At 38.6% G+C, this 23,838-nt stretch overlaps 3 protein-coding genes across 3 annotated transcripts; all 3 read right to left on the reverse strand.

Annotated features, from left to right (window-relative positions):
• Positions 1–346: 346 nt before the first annotated feature.
• LOC134869221 (taste receptor type 1 member 1-like) lies at positions 347–4,340 on the reverse strand. Its single transcript, XM_063890703.1, has 6 exons — positions 4,168–4,340; positions 3,511–3,808; positions 2,659–3,384; positions 2,271–2,477; positions 1,909–2,032; positions 347–1,522 (listed from the first exon to the last, which is right to left on the reverse strand). Exons 1-6 carry the CDS (start codon positions 4,338–4,340, stop codon positions 594–596), a joined length of 2,457 nt encoding a protein of 818 aa, XP_063746773.1. The 3' UTR covers positions 347–593.
• Positions 4,341–6,874: 2,534 nt separating this feature from the next.
• LOC134868715 (taste receptor type 1 member 1-like) lies at positions 6,875–10,650 on the reverse strand. The gene is given in 7 exon segments (XM_063890019.1): positions 6,875–6,972; positions 6,975–7,802; positions 8,114–8,234; positions 8,532–8,738; positions 9,023–9,748; positions 9,884–10,181; positions 10,469–10,650. Coding segments are annotated over 7 exon segments (2,460 nt in total).
• Positions 10,651–16,246: 5,596 nt separating this feature from the next.
• Positions 16,247–23,271, reverse strand: LOC134874440 (taste receptor type 1 member 1-like). Its single transcript, XM_063898484.1, has 6 exons — positions 23,096–23,271; positions 21,245–21,542; positions 20,402–21,127; positions 19,949–20,155; positions 18,380–18,500; positions 16,247–18,126 (listed from the first exon to the last, which is right to left on the reverse strand). The coding sequence occupies exons 1-6, from the start codon at positions 23,269–23,271 to the stop codon at positions 17,198–17,200; spliced, it is 2,457 nt and encodes an 818-aa protein (XP_063754554.1). The 3' UTR covers positions 16,247–17,197.
• Positions 23,272–23,838: the final 567 nt, after the last annotated feature.

The raw sequence follows: 23,838 nt of genomic DNA on the forward strand, positions 1-23,838 counted from the left end.
TAAGTAATATAACATAATGAGAATTAGCACATATAAAGCATTTTGAACTATTAATATTTCAATTTTGTGTTAATCCATTTAACAACAACCTTGTATTCTCTTGTATATATTGTGCTATTCAAGTGCAAAGATTTAACTCGTCACCACCACTCCTTTTCCTGTTAAAGTACATTTTTGACTTCGTAATGTTCTTGAGCTTATGAGAAGTTCAGTATTGCACAGGTTTAGTCAATTTTACACATGAATAGAGTGGATGATTCAATACTTGCAAAGCCGAACAAGCTATTGCACTGAGCACAAACAAGTCCAACTCATACAACTTTGTGTATTTGCTAGTTTTTACTATTGATCTATTGTAGTATTGATCTTTTCACTTCCCACGAGTAAAACAATATAAATATTTCTTAAATTGTTGTTAATCTTTGAATGATACATGTACACTTTAGTATCTTTAAACATACCTTATCTTGGTGTCACAGGGGGAAAGAATACACCATCAAAAATATATATATGATGGATGCTAAAAAGCAAAGTAATTAGATGGAGGCCATTTCAGTTTTGTGTGTGTAGAGACAGAAATATACTGGAAGCCTCTACTGGCTGATTGTTTTGGTATAATTCTGAATGAGTCCTTGGAAGAACTCATGTGTGTTTCTGTCGGGTTCAAAAATGATGATGTAGCATTTTGGGAGGAAATACCACAGGAGAAAGGAGTAGAGACTGGAGAGTATGGCCAGAGCGTTTAGTATTGGGATGTACTTTCCATGGTAAAGCACATATTCAGTGGCAAAGGCGATCCAGGTAAGGATCAGCAGGAGCAGACAGAAGGTTATTGCTTTGGCCTCATTGTAATTTTTCGGGAGGTCTTTTCCCATGTAGGAGAAAATGAAACAAAAGGAGCACAAAGACACGAGTAAAAGCACAGGACCAGAGGTGGCTTTGAGATTAATGTCACAACCAAGTATGATTTTGTCTGGGTACCAACTTCTTTCTTTAAAGGGCTTCAAGGGATTAAAACTGTAGCCAATAAGAAGTAGGATTGCCTGAATACTGAATGCTGCAGTGATGACCAGCCATGGTCCATGATATTTAATCCACCAACCGTGGAGTTTGGGGAACTTGGCAGCTATTTTGAAAATAAAAACGATTTGAAAAGAGCGCACAAGAAAACAGGCCAGACAAACCGTGTAGAACAAGAGAAATGGTAAGAACCTCAGGATGCAAAAGGAAGTTGTTGGCTTTCCAAAGTAAAAGAACACACTTATACTACACAGACTGAGGCAGCCTAAAATCAGGAAGCACATTGGTCCCCCAGCAGATCTGACAACAGGTGTGTTGTAGTTGATGGCAAAGAGAACAGATACGGCGAGTGTGAAGCCCACCAAGGCCCAGGCCCCGACCATGATCAGTACAGCCCCGGTGTCTGTGAACGGGATGTACTCCACCACCCGCAGGTTGCATGATGTACTTCCTGCTTCAGACCATTCTGTCACCTTACAGTTGATACAGCTGTAGGCATCCTCTGTTTTGACATGAAACAATATGTCATTAAAGGTATGTTAAATAAAATTAAGAAATATCAGACAGCAAATGAAGTAATGTTCCAGTTCTTCCGGTTGAAGTATTCTATAAGTTGATCTATATTTCACTGTACTGCATAATGAATCTAAACTTGTTCCCAATGTTGCTAAATAATAATTAAAAAAACATTATGTGAACCATTTTTCAAACGATTTATTACATAGCAGTCGTTCACTCAATCATTTATGCACTTATTGACATATTAATTCGGCACAGCGGAAATGGAAGCCAATATTTGACTCAACGGTTCATCTTTCTATCCCACTAAAGCTTGAGTAACAGTACTGCTTTAATTAATGATTTTTCTAATAATTTATAATAATTTACCTGTGATGTTCACATAAGTTCCATTAGGACAGATTTCACAATCGAAGCAGCCTTTTTTGTTATTTCCATCTTGCTTTTTTGCAAATCCACCAGGACATTCTAGAGAACACACTGAAGTAGGCACCTACACAAGATTATTTATCAATACATAAAATGTTATTGAATCAGAAATAGGTAGGCAATAAAGTCAATAAAGTCTTTTTATTGACTTTATTTATAAACAGGTTTTGTTAAATTGAACCAACTTATTAGACCCTTTATTTTTAGACTTCACTGCATATTAATGTAGTTTTATACATATTAATAAACTTCATTAAACTGCAGATATTAGAATTAGGAAAACCTTTCAAAAAACAACTTACCTCTCCATTTCCATACCACCGAGTTTTGCTATTGTTGATGAAGAAATGGACTGATGGGTAAAATGCATAAAAGCCAATCTCCTCAGTATCACCAATGTGGTTCCAGAAAAGTATAGAATATGATCCGTAGTTAGGGTCACCATTGTTATCAAACCGAATGGTCTCATTTAAAAGTGTAAAGTTGGACTTCTTCAGCTCTGCTAAAACCTGATGTGGGGACAAAAAGTTCAGATGACTAATACATCCCTTTGTTCACAAAAAAGATGTGGTGTTATTTAAATAGGCTTTGAACATCATATGAGACCTTATTGAAAAGGGTTATCTTTAAGTTAAAGCAATTAAAAAAAATGTTAAGCAAAATTATCAAATTTTGTATTTGTGTGCTTACCATGTGTGGATACACTGTGATATTCTCATTACATCTGCCGGATCCACATTGCAAGGCATTGTGTAAGGCATGAGCGATGGCATATACAGCAGAATAAACAGGAAAATTAAAAGATGGGTCGGCAGCAAGGACATCTTCTACACTCAGGCTGCTGCAGTTGAAAACCTGATTACAATATGTATTTTGATCTGAATTTCCACAATGAGTCTGTCTTCTTGAAGAATAGATAAAATCATTGACACCAGGTACTTTCACTGCTTTATCTGAAATCCCAATTACAGTTCCAATATTTCTGATTCCTTTTTTCTTTGGGAGATTTTTGTTTAAGGACCATTCCTCATCTGCGATCCACACTTTGTTGGTGATATTCAGTTGTATTGCCGACTCAATGAGAACTTCAGCAGTCATTTTCAGAGCAAAAACAATAATGATGTTTATCTTCTGTGCCTCTATCTGTTTAAATGTTTGGGAGTGGTCTGTATATTGATTCAGGCCTTGGTTGAACGCCAGGCAGATTTCAGTGTCCTCAATCCTATTAATGAATAATGCAAGGCCATCTTTGCCATAATCATCATCACTGTTGAGAAAAGCAACCCAGCGCCAGTTGAAGTGCTTCACAATGTTCACAATCCCTTCTATGGCATCTTTATTTGGATGCACCGTTCGTAGAAAAGAGGGATAATTCGCTTTTTGGGAAAAGACAGAAATAGCAGCTGAATAACTGACCTGTTAAGAGATACAAAAACATTTGACATGACACATTGACATTAACAATTATTTGATACATTTTTTTTTAAAGTTTGTGATTGAAAAAAAAAGTTTGTAATTTGAAACAATAATTCACAAGATTACCATAGGAATCAGATCCTTCATAAAGAGTGGGGCTACACTGAGGACCTGAGCACTTCTATAAGGACCCACCACCCCCAATATTCTAGGAAGATTCTTGTGTGGTTCATCCCATGGTTGGACCAAGTTGTTGACTGAGAGGAGTTTCAAAACATCTGGAAAACTCTGTACGGAGGAGCAGTGATCAAATATCTCATAGCCGAGAGAGACGTTTGGTAGAAGGTTGGTAGAGTTATTGATTTCTTCCACAGAGAATCTCATCACCTGAAACCTCCGATAACTTGGGAGAAGGAAGGGCTGACTGTGAAGAAGTACAAAAGGAGATTTTCTTCAGAACCTCCTATCTGATACATTTGTGGCTTCATGGTTCAAACATTACTGTTTGTAAAGATTCAAATGAACATTGTCACTCTTGGGTCCCCTGTAAAGATATCAATATGTTCAGCATGGTCTAAGGTGGGAAATAACGTCATACTGCAACTATATATAATAATATCACAATTACCTGGATTAGATGAAGGTTTTAGCTTCTAGCTTTATCATTTGAACTGAAGTTTGATGTTAATATCTTGAATGTATAATATTAAAATGTGGTTTACCAGGCATTTTTGTTAGTTTCAAATTCAGAAGACGGCAACTTAGATTTATATTAAGACTCACCTGGAGCAATCCATGGCTTCTGGTCTGTCATGATTAACAGGGCGTCTATGATGAATATCAAAAAGTCCACCCAACAAGTAATCTCCTTCCAGCTGAAACTCTGTGGCAGTGTGTTGATCCAAGGCTTGTAAAATCGTTCCCAGGAGACATGGAAAAACTAGAAAATGTTTCATTGTTGCAGTTTTTACCAATATGATGTGAAAACGTATTTGATGTGTCTGTTCCTTTTAGTAAATCATTTGACACTGGTGATGGTTTTCAGCCACTGGTATCATTTTCATGCTTGTGGGAAATGCATAGCCTACCTATAAACAGTGGGCGGAAGATTCACAAATCATTATGCAAAAATAATTTTAAGTGTTGCTGCCCAGAGTTCATGTGAGCCATCCAGAAATATTTTAGCAATCACCATGAGCAAACAGTGTAATGCCTTAAACATAAAACTGATGATGCGCTTGACCAATGTAATTCTCTTCTTGAACTTGAATTGTATGTAGCGAGCAAACTAGCAGCGGACGTAACCATGCACATTAAACTAACAAGCTGTTTTATTTTTGGTAAGCAAAGCACAAATTAAGTATGATCTGTGTAGTGCCTTTTAAGCATGATATATACTTTAAGCCACTGAAGGATGTGAACGGGAGAACGTGTTCGGCGCATGTTCCAGAATATAAAACAATGTCCGATCAGTCGATATCTTTGAATCTTTCGATCCATTTATTTACAGCGATGAATATATCCACACTGCTCGTCTGTTACTGATCAGTGAACGATATCTCTGATACAAACACTTACACACGGTTCGACTTTACTCCACGACACTGTCTCGACACGACAGGACATGGTCAAAAACGGTTTGCTTTTCCCGTCCCACACACCTGATTCTGATCACCAGGTGATTACATATATGCGCTCTGCAAGGAATGCTCTATCCTGTGGTCAAATGTCAGAACTACATTATACATTTAACCTATGCAGATAAAATAAAACACCAAATGCATTATGGCTCCAACCATCTGAATGCAGCTAAAGATATGTTTTAACGTTTTCTTCAATGACATAGAAAGCTTCTATTAGTCTTAAAAACAGCAGTTGCTTACAAATGACTGAATGAGACAACTAGCATTATCAGGCCTTACATGAGTCTGCTTTTAGCTTAACCGTGGTGACGAACAGTCATTTGACCGTGATGTAGCTGGTTTACAGTCTGACGCTGGACTTCTTGCAATTGCATTTATGCTTCAAAAGTCATAAAAACTGTGTTTATATTTGTATATGACAATGCTGAAAAAAATGTGTAAGTGCAATAAACCTGGTTGCCACAGATCATATTTCCAGTAATATTCTAAAATCCTTAAAAAAAAAAAAAATCCTATTGATTTTGGTCTGGGAATCCTTTGCCATGCTAATTTACCGGTCAACCTTCAAAAATAATGCATGTCATCGCCACAGTACTTAATTGGCTTGAGGCCAATGACATCATTGATGATATTCAAAGCCTTGCTGCCTGTTGAGAACATGTGACTGTTAATGCTTTTATTTCATTGTTTACAGTCATTTCCAAGCCTTTACTTTTCTTTTCACAGTGATGGCTTTATCTTGCAATCACTGTGAATTTGTATGCCACGTGAGTGCTTTATATTATATACAATGTGTGTTGCAGCAAGGCAATTGACTAAATGAGATAACACAACATTATTCAATCATGTACAGCAAACTTAATAATGTTGTTTTTAAAAATCAAGTTTTTCACCTATTTCTAAATGTATAAACAGATTTACTATGTTTTTTTTTTTTTTTTTTTTTTTACTAATTTACTAAATGCTTTTATCTTTAAATGATGCACTTGCGCATTGTACAACACATGGACTTCTTCCACCCTCCAAAGGCTGTAAATGCAATCATGATGTTCAGAATATTTTTTTTCTTGATACGTCATTGTTAAAACACCTAAAACAACTTCCGATCTTTAACCAACAAGAAATTGTTGTCTCAGTAATAGTTTTTAAATCAAACAGGACTTTAGAAGAATGTTTTTTGTTCGAAATAATCTCATCATGTGCAGTTGTAGACTTTGGTAGCTCACAAAGATTAAACACAGGCAAATACACACACATTAATTTAATTAACCCAGTATATTTGGTTTATGCTGATGACCACCTCCTGTTACAAATGATCTTTGCATGATTTAATACCACAGAGGCCATTTGAAATATGAAAATGTTCCAAGGCTACGCAGATTAACATGATACATTTTCAGGCTCTCACCAGAATTTGAATTCTTCCTGGCATAGTGTTTATGATCTTTTTGAACCAACTTCAATGGTAGTAAACAAATACAAACATTTCCAATATTATTGTTAATCCTTCAATGTGACATACACAGTTTGGTGTCTTTTAAATATGCCTTGTCTTAGTGTCACAGGAAGGCAGAATTCTGCATCAAAGGCATCTTCCAAAAACAAAAAGTCCACATAATCTTTAACAAAAGTCTCTGTTTATGAGTAGGGAATGTTGTATATCTGTAATTACGTCTTGTTCTAGCTCATTTAAAGGCCAAGATTATTAACATACTCTTCAAAAACAAATGTACAACAAATACATCAAACAGTCCAAACTTTTAAAAGAAGCTTAAAAAGTACTCCAAAAAATAAAGCAATTATTCGAAGGACATCACTTCTGTAGAGACACATATTTACTCAAGCCTCTACTGGCTGATTGTTTTGGTATAATTCTGAATGAGTCCTTGGAAGAACTCATGTGTGTTTCTGTGGGATTGAAAAATGATGATGTAGCATTTTGGAGGAAATACCACAAGAGAAAGGAGTAGAGACTGGAGAGTATGGCCAGAGCATTTAGTATTGGGATGTACTTTCCATGGTAAAGCACATATGCAGTAGCAAAGGTGATCCAGGTAAGGATCAGCAGGAGCAGACAGAAGGTTATTGCTTTGGCCTCATTGTAATTTTTCGGGAGGTCTTTTCCCATGTAGGAGAAAATAAAGCAAAAGGAGCACAAAGACACGAGTAAAAGCACAGGACCAGAGGTGGCTTTGAGATTAATGTCACAACCAAGTATGATTTTGTCTGGGTACCAAATTGTTTCATTAAAGGGCTTCAAGGGATTAAAACTGTAGCCAATAAGAAGTAAGAGTGCCTGAATACTGAATGCCGCAGTGATGACCAGCCATTGTCCATGATATTTAATCCACCAACCGTGGAGTTTGGGGAACTTGGCAGCTATTTTGAAAATGCAAACAATTTGAAAAGAGCGCACAAGAAAACAGGCCAGACAAACCGTGTAGAACAAGAGAAATGGTAAGAACCTCAGGATGCAAAAGGAAGTTGTTGGCTTTCCAAAGTAAAAGAACACACTTATGCTACACAGACTGAGGCAGCCTAAAATCAGGAAGCACATTGGTCCCCCAGCAGATCTGACAACAGGTGTGTTGTAGTTGATGGCAAACAGAACAGATACGGCGAGTGTGAAGCCCACCAAGGCCCAGGCCCCGACCATGATCAGTATAGCCCTGGTGTCTGTGAACGGGATGTACTCCACCACCCGCAGGTTGCATGATGTACTTCCTGCTGCAGACCATTCTGTCACCTTACAGTTGATACAGCTGTAGGCATCCTCTGTTTTACAAGGGAGAAAGACGAGTTGTACATCTTAACTGTTTTGGGGGGCTTTGGTGATGATATTTATAACAAATATTTAGTCCTTTTAATTATCAGAGTGCATAAATTGAATAAGACCGAATAAAAACGATGTGTTAGCTTAGGCGTGTGTTTTTTTGGTCAGAGATTTTTAGGCAAAAAATACAATTAAGTTGAAGATTTTGGTAACATAAAATAACAGACAATTGAGGTAGTGTAGTGTTACATTTGTATATCAATCTCTTACACTGCAAGCTTTCCCAAGATGTTTTTGGGTAATAATAATTCACCTGTAATGTTGACATATGTTCCACTCCGGCAGATCAAACAATTGAAGCAGCATTTGTGCATTCCCTCTTGCTTTTTTGAAAATCCTACTTGACATTCTTGGGAACACACTGAAGTAGGCACCTGTGCAAGATAATTAATTACTTAAGCGAAAAGAACATTGTCAGGGATGGGGCAAACAAGGGAAGTGTGAGTCACATTGCATGACTTTTCCCAATATTTCACAACATTTGTTTAATGTGAACATCATATTTTGTAAACTGAGCTTAAGACATTTGCTGAAATTGTTCCTCCAACTTTTTATTTTCTTGATAATATATTTTGCCACTGTAAATTCAAAACTAATGTGTTTTGCAGACACATACATCTCTGTGGAGAAAGGGTAAAAAACAACAGGATTTGGTTAAGAAAAACACTTACTTTTCCGTCTGTGTACCACTGAATTCTGCTATCGTAGATGTAGAACTCAATTGATGGGTGAAAACGATATTGACCGATCACCTCTGCTTCACCACTGTGATTCCAGAACACTATAGAATAGGATCCAAACCTGGGGTCGCCATTCTCATCAAACTGAATACTTTGATTTAAAAATATAAAGTTTGACTTCTTCAGCTCAGCAAGCACCTGGAGTGGGTGAACAACATCATATGACCGTCAGTTTATTTGTTTTCAGATTTGTTGGATGCATTTTTATACATCTGTTTTTCTCTTTCTCTATCTCTGAAAGGTTTTCCTGATATTATTTGTCAGACATTGTCAACATCTTTAATTTTTCTATGAGAATGTACAGTTATAAATGCTGTGTGATTACAAAAGACAGATACATCCTTAGAGTTATGACATTCCTTGCTGCAGGTTAAAGCCATCAAACACATTAATAAAAATAAATCAATTATTTGTGTACTTACAATATATGGATGGACTGTAATATTGCTATTACATCTGCCGGATCCACATTGCAAGGCATTGTGTAAGGCATGAGCAATGGCATGAACAGCAGAATAAACGGGAAAATTAAAAGAAGGGTCCACGGAAAGGATTTGTTCTGCGCTCAGGCTGCTGCAGGTACAAGCCTGATTACAAAACTCTTTTTTTTCTGCATTTTCACAATCAGTCTGATTTCTGGAAAAATAGATGAAATCGCTAAAACCAGGTATTGTCACTACTGGCTGAGACACTCCGATTACAGTACCAATATTTTTGATTCCTTTCATCTTGTGGAGCTTTTTGCTTAAGGACCAGGTGTCCCCTGCAATCCACACCTTTTTGGTGACATTCAGTCGTATTGCCGATTCAATGAGAGCTTCGGATGTGCTTTTCGGAGCAAAAACAATAATGGTGTGTATCTTCTGTGCCTCTATCTGTTGGAATATTTGGATCCCATTTGTATCGTCGTTGAGACCTTTGGTGTATGCCATGCAGATTTCAGTATCCTTTATCCTCTGATTGAACAATTCCAAGCCATCAATGCCATAAGCATCATCACTGTTAAGAAAAGCAACCCAGCGCCAGTTGAAGTGCTTCAAAATGTTAACAATCAAATTTATGACTTCTTTATTGGAATGCACTGTTCGCAGGAAAGAGGGAAATTTCACTTTCTTTGACAAGGCAGAGGATGCAGCTCCATAACTGACCTGGCAAAGGAATTATGGAGTAATTATCACAATTCTCACCATTAATTTGACATAAATGTAACATTTAAAATGTCAATACTATATGTATATGACTGATTGTTATAACTGCTAAAACAGAATAGTTAGCGAACTTACCAAAGGAATGAGATTCCTCATGAAGAGTGGGGCTACAGTCAGGGTGTTAGTGCTTGAAAAGGGGCCGACCACTGCCTTGACTTTGGACGGATTCTTGTGTTGTTCACCCCAAGGTTTGATCAAACCATTGACTGAGAGGAGTTGCAAAATTCCTGGAAAATTGTGTAAATCTGAGCAATGGTCAAATATCTCATAGCCGAGAGATACGTTTGGCAGGAGGTTGGTAGAGTTGTTGATTTCCTCCACGGAGAATCTCATCAGCTGAAACCTCTGATAACTTGGGAGATTGAAGGGTTTACTGTGCAGAGAATAGACACAACAATCAACATGATCAGTTTTCAGATGTCAACACAGACACAGATGATACAAAAAGGATCTCATGGATACAGGATGTAATGTAACATGTAATGGTGTATAGGAACTCAAATGGATTGAGTGAGGGTCGAAATGTGCCACAAACTCTTGATCTAGCAGTTGAGGTACAGCTCTCAATTCTCGTAAAGGTTATGATCTGTTACATTTGGAGATTGCTATAAGTTTGTGAGTGAGTTGAAGTTATCAACCCAGATTTCTTAAAATACTCACCTGGAGCATTCAGCGGCTTCTGGTCTGTCATGATAAACAGGGTCATCATCGTGATGAATATCAAAAAGTCCACCCAATAAATAATCTCCTTCCAGCCGAAAATCAGAGTCTGGCGCACTGCATTGGGCCAAGGCATGTAGAAACGTTCCCATGAGACAAAGAGAAACTAGAAATTGTTTCATTGTTTTAAATACTTTCTACCAATTTGATGTGAACTCCAATGGCATTAGCCTCTGCCATTGATTAATCAATGCTATGCTTGTAACAGCAATCCCAAAGTGTTAGTGTGCATGACTTAGGTAATGCATAACATCAGGTTTATTACATTTCCTGTAAATGGTTGGAGGAGGATTCACAAATCAGTATGCAAAAAGCCTTTAGGCTGCAGGCTCTCTTTGGTGGCTACATGAAATGTACCAATATGTAAAGCACTAACCTGTATTATGTTTATTATGAATAAATCTGGACCTTTTGTGATAATTCCTCCTTTAGCCAAGATGACAAATGTACTATATGTAGTGCTACTAAAAACTCTGTGGACCTTTAATCATTTTCTGTATTTCTGCACAAATATCACCTAAATGAGATCAGATATTTATCCATCCTAAACCTAGATAAAGAATACCCAGTTGAACAAATAATACAAAAGTTGTTTTTCAATTTATTAAGTTTGAAGGAGTTTAATTTAGATCTAACAACCTAGGGTCTAAGATCACACACGGTCACAAGCAAATACACACAAAATTTATGTATTCATAAATTCAACCCGGTATCGTTGGTTTATGCTCAAATGCTACATCCTCTTACAAATAAGATATGGATGAGTTAAGATTTGACCACACAGGTCATTTGCAATAACTCTGTGGGTGACAATGACAGATGGCCAGGCCATGCCGGACTAAGTTTGAATACAGGCAACCTCCTGATAGGGACGCATTTCTGCTTGGTAGGAAAGTTGGGGACCTCATCTGCAGGACAGAGAGGTGACAAAGTGATGTGATGTTTGATAAAACAAATAATTAAACCATTTTATAGAAGGCATGTGAAGTGAGTATACTGACAAACATTGCGTTTTGATGATTAGCAGGGACTGCTTGCACTTTCAAGAGCTCACCTTCTAATCAGTAGCTTGACAGTACAACATTTAATCAGTTTGTGTTAAGAAGTTTGATTTTCTAAATATAGTGCTTTTTTTGTTTCAATTTTTACATTCATTTCAACTTTATGCTTATACTTTCAATGGTAGCTATCAAATAGATGTGACAACTTGAACAAGACTTAAACCACAACTAAAAACTTAACTGATAAGTCCATAGTAAATGGATCAATGTACTATCTGTTATCAGCAGATGTGATCAAAAAAGCTAATACATGTCCCACACTGAGAACATGTCTTTATTGATTGACAATATAAAGGCATATCTAAGACCAGTTGGTAGAAAGACGAGGTGAATACTAAAATGTTGCCCTCACAAAACCTGATTGACATGAAGTATTCACATCTGTGTAATGTCATTACAGCTATTTCCCTGTACAATGACAATAGAAATAATTAAATCACTGATGGATGGGTAATCATTTTAAACTCGATACAGAAACATATTTTTACGTATTTTCAAGGTGTGTCTGTAGTATGTAGACAGTATCAAAGCGATGTCAAGTGGCGCCTACATGTGGTGACATTAATGTTTCTCAACCTAAAAGCCCCCACACATATAACATGTTGATTAATCGTAAATACGGTAGACAATAACTAGAACTAAAGTTAAGTAGGTGCAAAAGCTTAAAACATATTTAAATCGCTATCAGCATGAGTACAAAATGATCAAAAATAACTGTATTCTTTTTAATATAATTATTATTAGCCAGCCTAAATAAATGAATGTTTCAAGGTTTCAAGGTTTCAAGGTTTTTATTTGTCATATGCACAGCAGATACAGCGTATATGTTGGCAATGAAAATCTTATGTCGCGTGCTCCTCCAACAACTCAACATACATGGTGCAAAAGATAAATAAAATAGTGAAAAAGAGAGAAGAATATTTACAATATCAACAATACAGATTTGAGGATGTGAAATATATACATATGTGGAATACATTGAAAGTATTTAAATACTTTACACTGTTGAATGAGGAGGTATGGACAGATGCATATATTATGTATAACAGATGTATATGGCAGATATGTATAATATATAGATATGTGTACTATAAACAGATATGTATAATATATAGATATGTGTACTATAAACAGATATGTATGGCAGATGTGTATAATATATATATATATGTATGTGTGTACTATAAACAGATGTGAGTAGACATTCACACAGCTCAGGAGTTCAGTAGTCTTATAGCCTGTGGTATAAAACTGTCTCTGAGTCTGGTGGTCTTGGTCCGGATGCTGCGGTACCGTCTGCCAGACGGCAGCAGACAGAACAGATTGTTGCTGGGGTGATGGGGGTCCTTTAATATCCTACCGGCCTTCTTCCTACACCGCTGGGTGTAGAGGTCCTCCATGGATGGCAACTCCGTCCTGGTGATGTGCTGAGCAGTTTTCACCACCCTCTGTAGAGTCTTACGGTTGAGGGCGGTGCAACTGCCATACCAGGCGGTGATGCAGCCAGTCAGGATACTCTCGATGGTGCACCTGTAGAAGTTGCAGAGTATCCTGGAGTCCATGTTGAACTTCCGCAGCCTGCGGAGGAAGAAGAGCCGCTGTCGAGCCGTCTTGGATATGACCCTGGTGTGATGTGTCCATGTCAGGTCCTCACTGATGTTAACCCCGAGGAACCTGAAGCTGCTGACTCTCTCCACAGGAGTCCCGTCGATGGTGATGGGTGTGTGTGCTTCTCTCTGCCTCTTCCTGTAGTCCACAATCAGCTCCTTTGTTTTGCTGACGTTGAGATGGAGGTTGTTGTCCTGGCACCAAGATGTCAGGGCTCTGACCTCCTCTCTGTACGCCGTCTCGTCGCCGTCTGTGATCAGGCCGATGACGGTCGTGTCGTCAGCAAACTTGATGATGGTGTTGGAGCTGTGTGTGGCCACGCAGTCGTGCGTGAACAGGGAGTAGAGGAGAGGGCTGAGCACACAACCCTGAGGGGCTCCGGTGTTGAGGGTCAAGGTGGAGGATGTGATGTTCCCCATCCGCACTGCCTGGGATCTGCCCGTCAGGAAGCTCATGATCCAGTCACAGAGGGCGCTGTTGAGCCCAAGGTCCCTGAGCTTAATGATGAGCTTGGAGGGCACAATGGTGTTGAATGCTGAACTGTAGTCAATGAACAGCATTCTCACATAAGTGTTCCTCTGGTCCAGGTGGGAGAGGGCAGTGTGGAGGGTGAGGGAGATGGCATCATCCGTGGACCTGTTTGCTCTGTAGGCAAACTGCAGGGGGTCCAGTGAGTCAGGGAGGGAGGAGGTGATAAAAGTTTTGACTAACCGCTCAAAGCACTTCATGATGTTGGAGGTGAGTGCAACTGGGCGGTAGTCATTGAGGCAGATGGGTTTTGTCTTTTTGGGGACAGGGACAATGATGGACTCTTTAAAGCATGTGGGGACTACAGACTGGAGCAGTGACCTATTGAAAATGTCTGTGAACACATCTGCCAGCTGAACTGCACACACCTTGAGAGCACGGCCAGGGATACCATCAGGTCCTGGAGCCCTGTGTGTGTTGATTCATTTCAGAGATCTACACACATCTGCACTGGTTAAAACCAGTGAGCAGGGATCCTGGGCCTTTGGTGCCTCCACAGCCGGGGGCTTCTCAAAGCGTGCATAAAATGTGTTCAGTTCATCTGGGAGAGATGCAGACACTTCCTCAGCACCACTCGTTGTCCTTTTGTAGTCTGTTATTGTTTTTAGTCCAGACCACATATTTCTGGCGTTGGAGCCCTTGTAGTTCGACTCCACCTTGTCCCTGTATTGTCTTTTCGCACTGCTAATAGCTCTCCGGAGTGCATACCTGGAATTCCTGTACTCATCCAAATCACCGCCGCTGTGCGCGATGGCCCGTGCTTTAAGTTTAGCTCGGACCTCGCCGTTTATCCAGGGCTTCTCATTTGGGAATGTCCTTTACAGTAATCCGCGGCACGACGTCATCGATGCATTTGCCGATGTAGCAAATGACCGCGTCAGTGTGTGTGTTTATATCGTCCTCCTCAAACACAAAACCACTCCGTGAGGGCCAAAGCAGTGGCGGAGAGCAGAGTCAGACTGTCGGACCAACGCTGCACTGTCTTGTCACAGGTCGGTCCCTCTTCAGTCTCTGGCCGGGTCAAAATGGAGAAGGAAGATGAGATATGGTCTACTTGCCGAAGGGGGGCAGGGGGAAAGGGTTTCCTACGGATCTCATAAACCTGAAAGGAGTTAATTACTTGGTCCAGTCGTATTTTCAGATCAACCAGCACGATGAAAAAAGGACTCATGGAAAAGGTTATTTCGTGTAAGGTGTTAACTCATGGTTGGCTCGGGTTAAAATCCGGCCACAATAATTTGACGCTTGCGGTACAGTCTCTTCCGTAAAGTATGATCTGATACAGGACTGCTAAGTTTGTGATGTTGTTTCACCCGTTTCTTTACCATAACACGGCTGTTAGAAACAACAGGATGTGAAACATCCCACGGCAATAAATAATGCCCTTCACCGAACATGAGGTGCTCTTGGCAGGGTAGAACGTCCAGAGACAAAGAGAAACTCAATTGAGTTTAAACCTACATTTTGTTGAATCCAAGGCATTACCTCTCCATTGATTTCCTAGTTTTGTAACAGATCCCGATGTATGGATGATTAGGTTGCATAAGCAAGGTTATTACGTTCCGTATCGTGGAGGAGGACCCACAAATCCGTTGCAAAAAGCTTACCAGGTCTTTGGGTCCATGAAATGCCACATGTACGAGTATTATGTTTAGCTTAATCTACCTTGGATTTGCTCTTGACCGAAGATTAAATCGTTAAGTAGGCCTGTTTTCAAGATTCCTCGTGGACCAATCCCGCCCGAACCTTGGTCTTTTATCCTGCCTACACAGGTAGAAGCTCCAGAAGTAATACACAAGTTTTTTTCATTTTTGAAGTCTGAAGGAGTTTAATTTGTCCAACCAGCGGTGATACCAGGTGTAAAAATTGTTCTTATTCATATTGGATTTATGCTCGCTTCTTTGAAATTTTTTATCAACATGAGTTACTCTGTTATTTTAATTAAAATAAATGATACATATAAATTATAAACATAAAGGCTAAACATAAGATAAATGTGTTAAAGAATGCAATAGAATTAGATATCCCTTCAAAACACATGATCTTTATGAAGGTTGAGATTTTCAGCTTTGGTAAATACACTGTTGAGGGTTGTTGAGTAATATCTACATTATCTTTGTAAAAAGGTTATTGCTAAATAAAGTATCCTAAATTATTGTAATGTATCTTATTTCTTTAAGTTCAGTTAATGAGTGAGCCTTCAACAATGGATAGAATAACTATTACAAAATATTCTATTAATAAGTCAAATCAAGAGGCAAAAGCTCCTTTTTTTGGGGAAATGATAAAAAACTATTTACAAAACCTGCAACTTGCAGAACATTTAGACAATAAACTAATGAACGATTACATTATATTTCTAAAAAGGTGGACTACAAGTGTCATACAGAATACAGAAAGATTCTAACACAGACACCTGAAAAAAAGGGGATACGGTAAAATTGTCCCCGTTTTTTTTACTCCAGGGGATTGGTTACATCTTGAAGTGTGAACTGAATATGTGAAAAATCAACACATAAACTGACATTAAGCACAGCAATTTTATTCACAAGACAACATGTTGTGTTACACAGTATTTCCAGGGTTTAGCTTTATCCCAGCTTGTAGAAAGCGTCATAGTGAAGTGGCTCCCTCGTGTGGTGAGGTGGTGAATATCAGCAACAGTCTCTTCATTTCTGAAATGATCCACTGTTTTATCTTCAGAGTATCAAAAAGAATGTATTGATATTTGCACAAGAAATGGGGCCTGTCTTTCACAATTAGACCCCATGCTGTAGGTAGAATAAGATACCCCTTGAAAAAGAGAAGAAAAGTAAACCAATTGATGTGATATTAACAGTTCTAGTAGGTAATAAAATCAGAAATAGACAGAGAATGCACAGCCGCAAAGACAGTTAATTAGTTAGAAATCTCCTTAAAAAAACAGTTCACCACCAAATGAGAAATGTATGTTAGTAGAACCTCTTAAATAAGATAATAAAAGGACTTAATTGAGCCATGACAAATACAAATGAAGTTGCGATTGCCAAAGAAAAACTAAAGTCAAACAAAGTTCCCATTGACCATAGGTGTTAGAATGTAAAAAACAATAAAAAGGTCAGTGAAGGGACAAACAAAACAAAAACACAGAACAGATGCAAAAAAACTGTAATTAAGTCACATAATACCATAAATACAATTTATATAAAACTAATTTTCATAAACGTCAGCTGTGATTGCCCAAAATCTGATATTTTCTCCCGTAAATGTGGCAGAGAGAAAAATGAGAACTTTCCCTGATTGATCATTCCCATGCAGGGATAAAGTTACCATCAGCTCCGGATCTGTTCAGTGTTTCCACAGTATACACTCATTTATATACTCTGGAAACATGTTTTGCAAACTGTAGTGCATTATCATAATTTTCGTAAATCAGAGGGCTTGAAGCACAATATTTCTTCTATAAACAGTAACATATATTTACTTTAAGCCTTTACTGGCTGATTGTTTTGGTATAATTCAGAATGATTCCTTGGAAGTATTCCTGTGTATTTTTGTACGATTGAAAAACAATGATGTAGCATTTCGGGAGGAAGTACCACATCAAAAAGGAGTAGAGACTGGAGAGTATGGCCAGAGCGTTAAGTATTGGGATGTACTTTCCACGGTAAAGCAAAACCACAGTAGCAAATATGATCCATGTGAGGATCAGCAGGAGCAGACAGAAGGTTATTGCTTTAGCCTCATTGTAATTTTTTGGGAGGTCTTTTCCCATGTAGGAGAAAATGAAGCAAAAGGAGCACAAAGACAAGAGTAAAAGCACAGGACCAGTGGTGGCTTTGAGATTAATGTCACAACCAAGTATGGTTTTGTCTGGGTACCAACTTCTTTCCTTGGTGGTCTCAAGAGGGGCACAAGAATAGCCAATAAGAAGTAAGAGTGCCTGAATACTGAATGCCGCAGTGATGACCAGCCATTGTCCATGATATTTAATCCACCAACCGTGGAGTTTGGGGAACCTGCTGGCAATTTTGAAAATGAAAACAATTTGAAAAGAGCGCACAACGAAACAGGCCAGACAAACCGTGTAGAACAAGAGAAATGGTAAGAACCTCAGGTTGCAAAAGGAAGTTGTTGGCTTTCCAAAGTAAAAGAACACACTTATACTACACAGACTGAGGCAGCCTAAAATCAGGAAGCACATTGGTCCCCCAGCAGATCTGACAACAGGTGTGTTGTAGTTGATGGCAAACAGAACAGATACGGTGAGTGTGAAGCCCACCAAGGCCCAGGCCCCGACCATGATCAGTACAGCCCCGGTGTCTGTGAACGGGATGTACTCCACCACCCGCAGGTTGCATGCTGTACTTCCTGCTGCAGACCATTCTGTCTCCTTGCAGTCGAGACACTTGGAGGCATCCCCTGTTTTTACACGAGAGAAACACAATTTGTAAATATTACGATTCACTTTGGAAATGTCCTCAAAAAAGTTAATTTCAAACTTGCTTTACGCTGATATACCCTATAGGTAATTGTAAAGCGAGCCTTCATAAAGATATCCACTCAACATAAATCATGTTAAACCTTTTTAGCCCTAGAAACATTTTTATAATGAGTTCCCATCATAGCCAGAGTGACAGCACAGTTTTTACTAATCCTCTTCATCATAACTTACCTGACTTGTTGACATAAGTTCCATTTGGACAGATTTTGCAATCGAAGCAGCATCTGTGGGTTCCAGTATCCTTTTTCAAATATCCATCAAGACATTCTTTGGAACACACTGAAATAGGCACCTGCACAAAACAATTATTTATCATTAAAGTAAGTGCAAAGAGTAGAGAGGAAAGTACAAGAGAACACTGTCAGGGGAGGATACATATATAAATGATAGAGGAATGGCAGTATTTATACCTAAAGAGCTTAAAAATATTGAATAGATTTGTAATTTGAATTCACAATTGAGAATTATTTATAAACATTCCAGCCAAATATCCTCTGATATGCTACTACTACATTTAAAATCTGTATTTAGCTTACACTCATCAACACATTCCTGCTAAGACTTAATGGGCTAGACTCATGAACAAACATAATCCTTTTTGATGCCGTAAACCAACAGTCATAAAATATTTTAGATGTGACTTATAATTGAGTCTATCGATGACAAATAATCTAGAGGTTGACAGATGGGTGTGTAATTTGGAATAAGAACTAATAGTATGCTAATATTTACCCATGAGGTACCACAAGTTCTATCTTTCAAGAACTTGGCTACACTTTTTTTATTATCTGAAAACCAAGCCTACCTGTCAGACCAAATCGGGCAAAGTGACAGCAACAGGAGGGGAGGAAAGAGAGCCAAGATAGAAGCTAAGCTAATCTACTAAAGTAATGGTGTAGCATAATGGATTTAACTATAACTGCTAGTGTTGGGTTAGGGTACTCATTCATTTTGGATCCAGTGGCTTCTTATTGCCGGGTCAGCAGTCAGAACTCAACTCACATCTTATAGATATTTATATCAAATTTCAAAATAAGTTAAATCAAATAAAAGTGGTATGTCCTACTCATCCATGGTTATAATACACTGCTGCCAGTATGGTTTGAAGTCATTGAGTCACTTAACACTGTAGATAATTCAAAGGAAATTGGACTTTGATAAAGAAAATAAAGACGGTGTGTAGCACTATGAAGTAATTATTTCAGCATACATTTTATAGGTTAAATGACATTGACACATATTTTTTGTAGGATCAATGTATGACAAATCAGAAAAAAGGTGTGCTGCTCAAGACAAATGTAATACCATTAAATATGAGCAAGTTAACATGGAGTCATTTGTGTCATTCAAATAGTAATTTATTGAAGAACCATTCATGAATTCCGACGTTAAGAGTGAGGGCTTGGGAACGAGAACTGATGATACTTGAAGTTCATTTATCAGAAAATACTTCTGTACTTTATGTTATTCTGAAGTGGGCCATTGTGCAGGATGAGTGCTTCTTGTTTTAAAGTACATTTAGATGCTTATATGTTTGTACTTTTACTTGTAGTGGAGTATTTTAAGACCATAATATTTGTACTTTTACTTATGTAAAGGATCAGAGTATTCTTCCAACACTGATAATAATACAATTCAAAATGCACTCATAATGTATTAGATGTGGTCTTCTGAACAGTATTACCAAAGTATTTTCAAGTCAGCATATAGTAAACTTATAAAACGGACGAAACAACTTACTTCTCCATCTTTGTACCACTGAATTTTGCTTTCATTGATGGATAAATTGGCTGATTGTTTAAAATGATAAAATCCGATCTCCTCTGCATCACCACTGTGGTTCCAGTAAATGATAGAATATGATCCGTAGTTAGGGTCACCATTCTTATCAAACCGAATGCTTTGATTTAAAAGTGTAAAGTTTGACTTCTTTAGCTCCGCTAGAACCTGATGTGGGGGGAAACAAGTTCAGATTACTTCATTTATCCATAAATGAACATAAATTAAGAGGTTAAAAAATATTTCTGGAGGGAGGTCCGACCCCTTTAGAGTTTTAAGGTTGTTTATTAGATTGTGCATCATTACATTAGATTAAATCATTACAATGCAATAGGTATGTCTGTAAGATAAACCTGGTAAGCATAAATCTCCAAGAATACATTTAATGAATGATCAAATTATTTGTGTGCTTACCATGTATGGATACACTGTGATATTCTCATTACATCTGCCGGATCCACATTGCAAGGCATTGTGTATGGCATGAGCGATGGCATATACAGCAGAATAAACAGGAAAATTAAAAGATGGGTCGGCAGCAAGGACATCTTCTGCGCTTAGGCTGCTGTAGTTGCAAGCCTGATTACAATATGTATTTTGTGTTGCATTTTCACAATGAGTCTGTCTTCGGGAAGAATGGATAAAATCGCTGAAACCAGGTATTGTCAGTCCTTGTTCAGAAACCCCGATGACAGTGCCAATATTTCTGATTCCTTTCTCCTTCCGGAGCTTCTTGTTTAAGGACCATGCATCTGATGCTATCCACACTTTGTTGGTGATATTCTCGTTTATTGCCGACCTAATGAGATTTTCAGCAGTCCATTCTGGAGCAAAAACAACGATGGCAGCTATTGTATGTTCCTTTAATTGTTTGAATATTTGGGGGTGGACTGTATGTTGATCGAGACCTTTGTGGTATGCCAGGCAGATGTTAGTATCCTTAATGTTCTTCATGAATAATTCAAGGCCATTGTTGCCATAATCATCGTTAATGTAAAGGAAAGCAACCCAGCGCCAGTTGAAGTGCTGCAGAATCTTAACAATCAATTCAATGACATCTTTACTGGGTTGCACTGTTCGCAGGAAATAGGGAAATTTCTGTTTTCTTGAGAAGTCAGAACTAGCAGCCCCATAACTGATCTGTTAGAGTATTAGAAAAAAAGGTCACAATTTTTAGTGCAACATTAAAAGTTACCACCAGTTTTTATAAATGTACATAAAACAGATTTTATTATTTGATCCATTTGGGAAACTTACCATAGGAATACGATTCATCGTAAAGAGTGGGGCTACAGTCATGGCCTTAGCGCTTGTATAAGGACCGACCACTGCCGTCACTTTGGACAGAGTCACGTGCGGGTCACCCCAAGGTTGGACCGAGTCATTTACTGATATGTAGTTAAAAATGCCTGGGAAATTGTGTGTATCTGAGCACTGGTCAAATATCTCATAGCCGAGAGATACGTTTGGTAGGAGTTTGGTAGAGTTATTGATTTCATCTACAGAGAATCTCATCAACTGAAACCTCCGATAACTTGAAGGAATGAAGGTTTTACTGCGGACAGAGAAAATAAAGTTAGGATTACACTCATGTTTCAAGTACATTTGTCTGAACAAAGAATTCAAGTTTGATGATATAGCAATAATACAGTTAGATTTGCAGGGAATGTGCCACTATCTATACCAATCAGCCTTAAGATTATGACATCCTTCCTAATAATGTGTAGGCCCCCTTGTTGTGGCAAAAACGGCCCTAACCCGTCGAGGCATGGACTCCACTAGACCTCTGAAGGTGTGCTGTGATGTCTGGTACCAAGAGGTTAGCAGCAGATCATTTAAGATCTGTAAGTTGCGAGGTGGGGCCTCCATGGATTGGAATTGACTATCCAGCACATCCCACGGATCAGTTGGACTGAGATCTGGGGAATTTGCAGGCCAAGTCAACACCTTGAACTTGTTGTGTTCCTCAAACCTTTCCTGAACCATTTTTACAGTGTGACAGGGCGCATTATCCTGCTTAAAGAGGCCACTGCCATTAGGGAATACCGTTTTCATGAAGGGGTGCTTGGTCTGCAACAATATTTAGGTAGGCAGGACCCTAGGTATCCCAGCAGAATATTGCCCAAAGCATCACAGTGCCTCTGCCAGCTTGCCTTCTTCCCAAGGTGCATCCTGGTGCCATGTCTTCCCCAGGCAAGCGACGCACACGCACCAGGCCATCCACATGATGTAAAAAAAAAAACATGATCCATCAGCCCCATACGCAACAGGCTCTGATGCACTGTGTGCTCTGGCACCTTTCCAACAGAACCAGCATTAACTCCTATGCACCATACATATGGCAGCCCACTGCTCCTAACACTAAAATGGGTCAAATGCAGAATTTATTTCCCCTCCCTGGCTGCGCGTTTCACTGCTTGGGAGCGACGTGGTGTTTTCACATTATTATGCTTCTTACGCAACAATATAATATTTAACCTCATCCATTTCTGTGTCCGTGTCTTAATGTGTTTCTATTGATTAAGGTTGTGAGTGTATAAGGTTTCGGATCAATGATAGGATTATTAAGGGTTCCTCCTTCTATTTATTCAACTGTTTCAGCAATTTGAGCTACAGTAGCTCTTTTGCTGGTTCAGACCACCCAGGCCAGCCTTCCCTCCGTATTAAGGATCCTGTCGCCAGTTCATAGGTTTTCCTTCCTTGGACCACTATTGGTAGGTCCTGACCACTGCAGACCGGAAACCCCCCCAGACGAGCTGTAGTTTTGGAGATGCACTGACCGAGTCGTCTAGCCATCACAATTTGGCCCTTGTCAAAGTCACTCACATCCTTATGCTTGCTGATTTTTCCTGCTTCCAACACATCAACATCGAGGACAGTGTTCACTTGCTGCCTAGCATATCCCACCCACTGCCTTGTGCCATTCTAACAAGATAATCACTGTTCTTCACTTTAACTGTCAGTGGTCATAATATTATGGCTGATCAGTGTATATCCATTTACTCGATGTTTAATGCAAGTCTTTATGATATAATCTGGTACACAATGCATTTTTATTAATTATTTTCCACCTTGGAAGGTATCCCTCAGATGTATTATAAGACTTACCTGGAGCAGTCGATGGTTGCTGGTCTGTCATGCAAAACAGGGGAAGTATCATGATGAATACCAAAAAGTCCACCCAACAAATAATTTCCTTCCAGCTGAAACTCAGAGTCACTGCATTGAGCCAAGGCATGTAGAAACGTTCCAAGGAGACAGAGAGAAACTAGAAAATGTTTCATCGTGGTAGTTACCATTTACTGATCTGATGTGGACTTGGGGGTTGTCATATATGTCTTTGTTGGATGAGAATAAACAAATCAACATGCAAAACGCATAGACTCAGACTCCCTGCATTGCATGTAGAAAGTATTCAGACTTTTTCAATTTCTTTAATTATGTAACCTTATTATAAAATACTTCAAAACCAAATAATGAAAAACTACAAACAGTAAAACATGTTAAATGTTATAACTTCTGAGAACATTTATTAAAATACTAGCTATGTGTATATATATATATATATACACACATAGCAAAAATTGGACATGACAAAAGCAGTCTTCTAGATTTAAGGAGCCTATTTGTACAGATGTGTGATGCTGTTGTCCCCATAGGTGCCTATATTTTAAAACCTAACCCCACTGTATAAATATAGCTTTTGCAAACTCTAGGACATTGGTATTTGAAAGGGTTACGTGCCCCGTAAGAGGTCCTCTTAAGTAACCGCAGATATTCTAAGGCCAAATACACTCTAAACTTGCAAAGATTTAGACACAAGGTGGCATATACTATTGAAGAAGATAATT

The sequence above is a fragment of the Eleginops maclovinus genome, chromosome 1, assembly GCF_036324505.1.
Source record: "Eleginops maclovinus isolate JMC-PN-2008 ecotype Puerto Natales chromosome 1, JC_Emac_rtc_rv5, whole genome shotgun sequence".
NCBI classification, from domain to species: domain Eukaryota; kingdom Metazoa; phylum Chordata; class Actinopteri; order Perciformes; family Eleginopidae; genus Eleginops; species Eleginops maclovinus.

What these genes read in the sequence shown, in the direction of transcription:
- LOC134869221 (XM_063890703.1), bottom strand. Translation starts at nt 4,340, where the DNA reads ATGAAACATTTTCTAGTTTTTCCATGTCTCCTGGGAACGATTTTACAA. An exon ending in TGAAGGATCTGATTCCTATG is followed by an intron (nt 3,385 to 3,510) that starts GTAATCTTGTGA and finishes ATCTCTTAACAG; the next exon opens with GTCAGTTATTCAGCTGCTAT. An exon ending in GGTGGTATGGAAATGGAGAG is followed by an intron (nt 2,033 to 2,270) that starts GTAAGTTGTTTT and finishes AATCTTGTGTAG; the next exon opens with GTGCCTACTTCAGTGTGTTC.
- LOC134874440 (XM_063898484.1), bottom strand. Translation starts at nt 23,271, where the DNA reads ATGAAACATTTTCTAGTTTCTCTCTGTCTCCTTGGAACGTTTCTACAT. An exon ending in GCAACCATCGACTGCTCCAG is followed by an intron (nt 21,543 to 23,095) that starts GTAAGTCTTATA and finishes CTCTGTCCGCAG; the next exon opens with TAAAACCTTCATTCCTTCAA. An exon ending in CGATGAATCGTATTCCTATG is followed by an intron (nt 21,128 to 21,244) that starts GTAAGTTTCCCA and finishes ATACTCTAACAG; the next exon opens with ATCAGTTATGGGGCTGCTAG.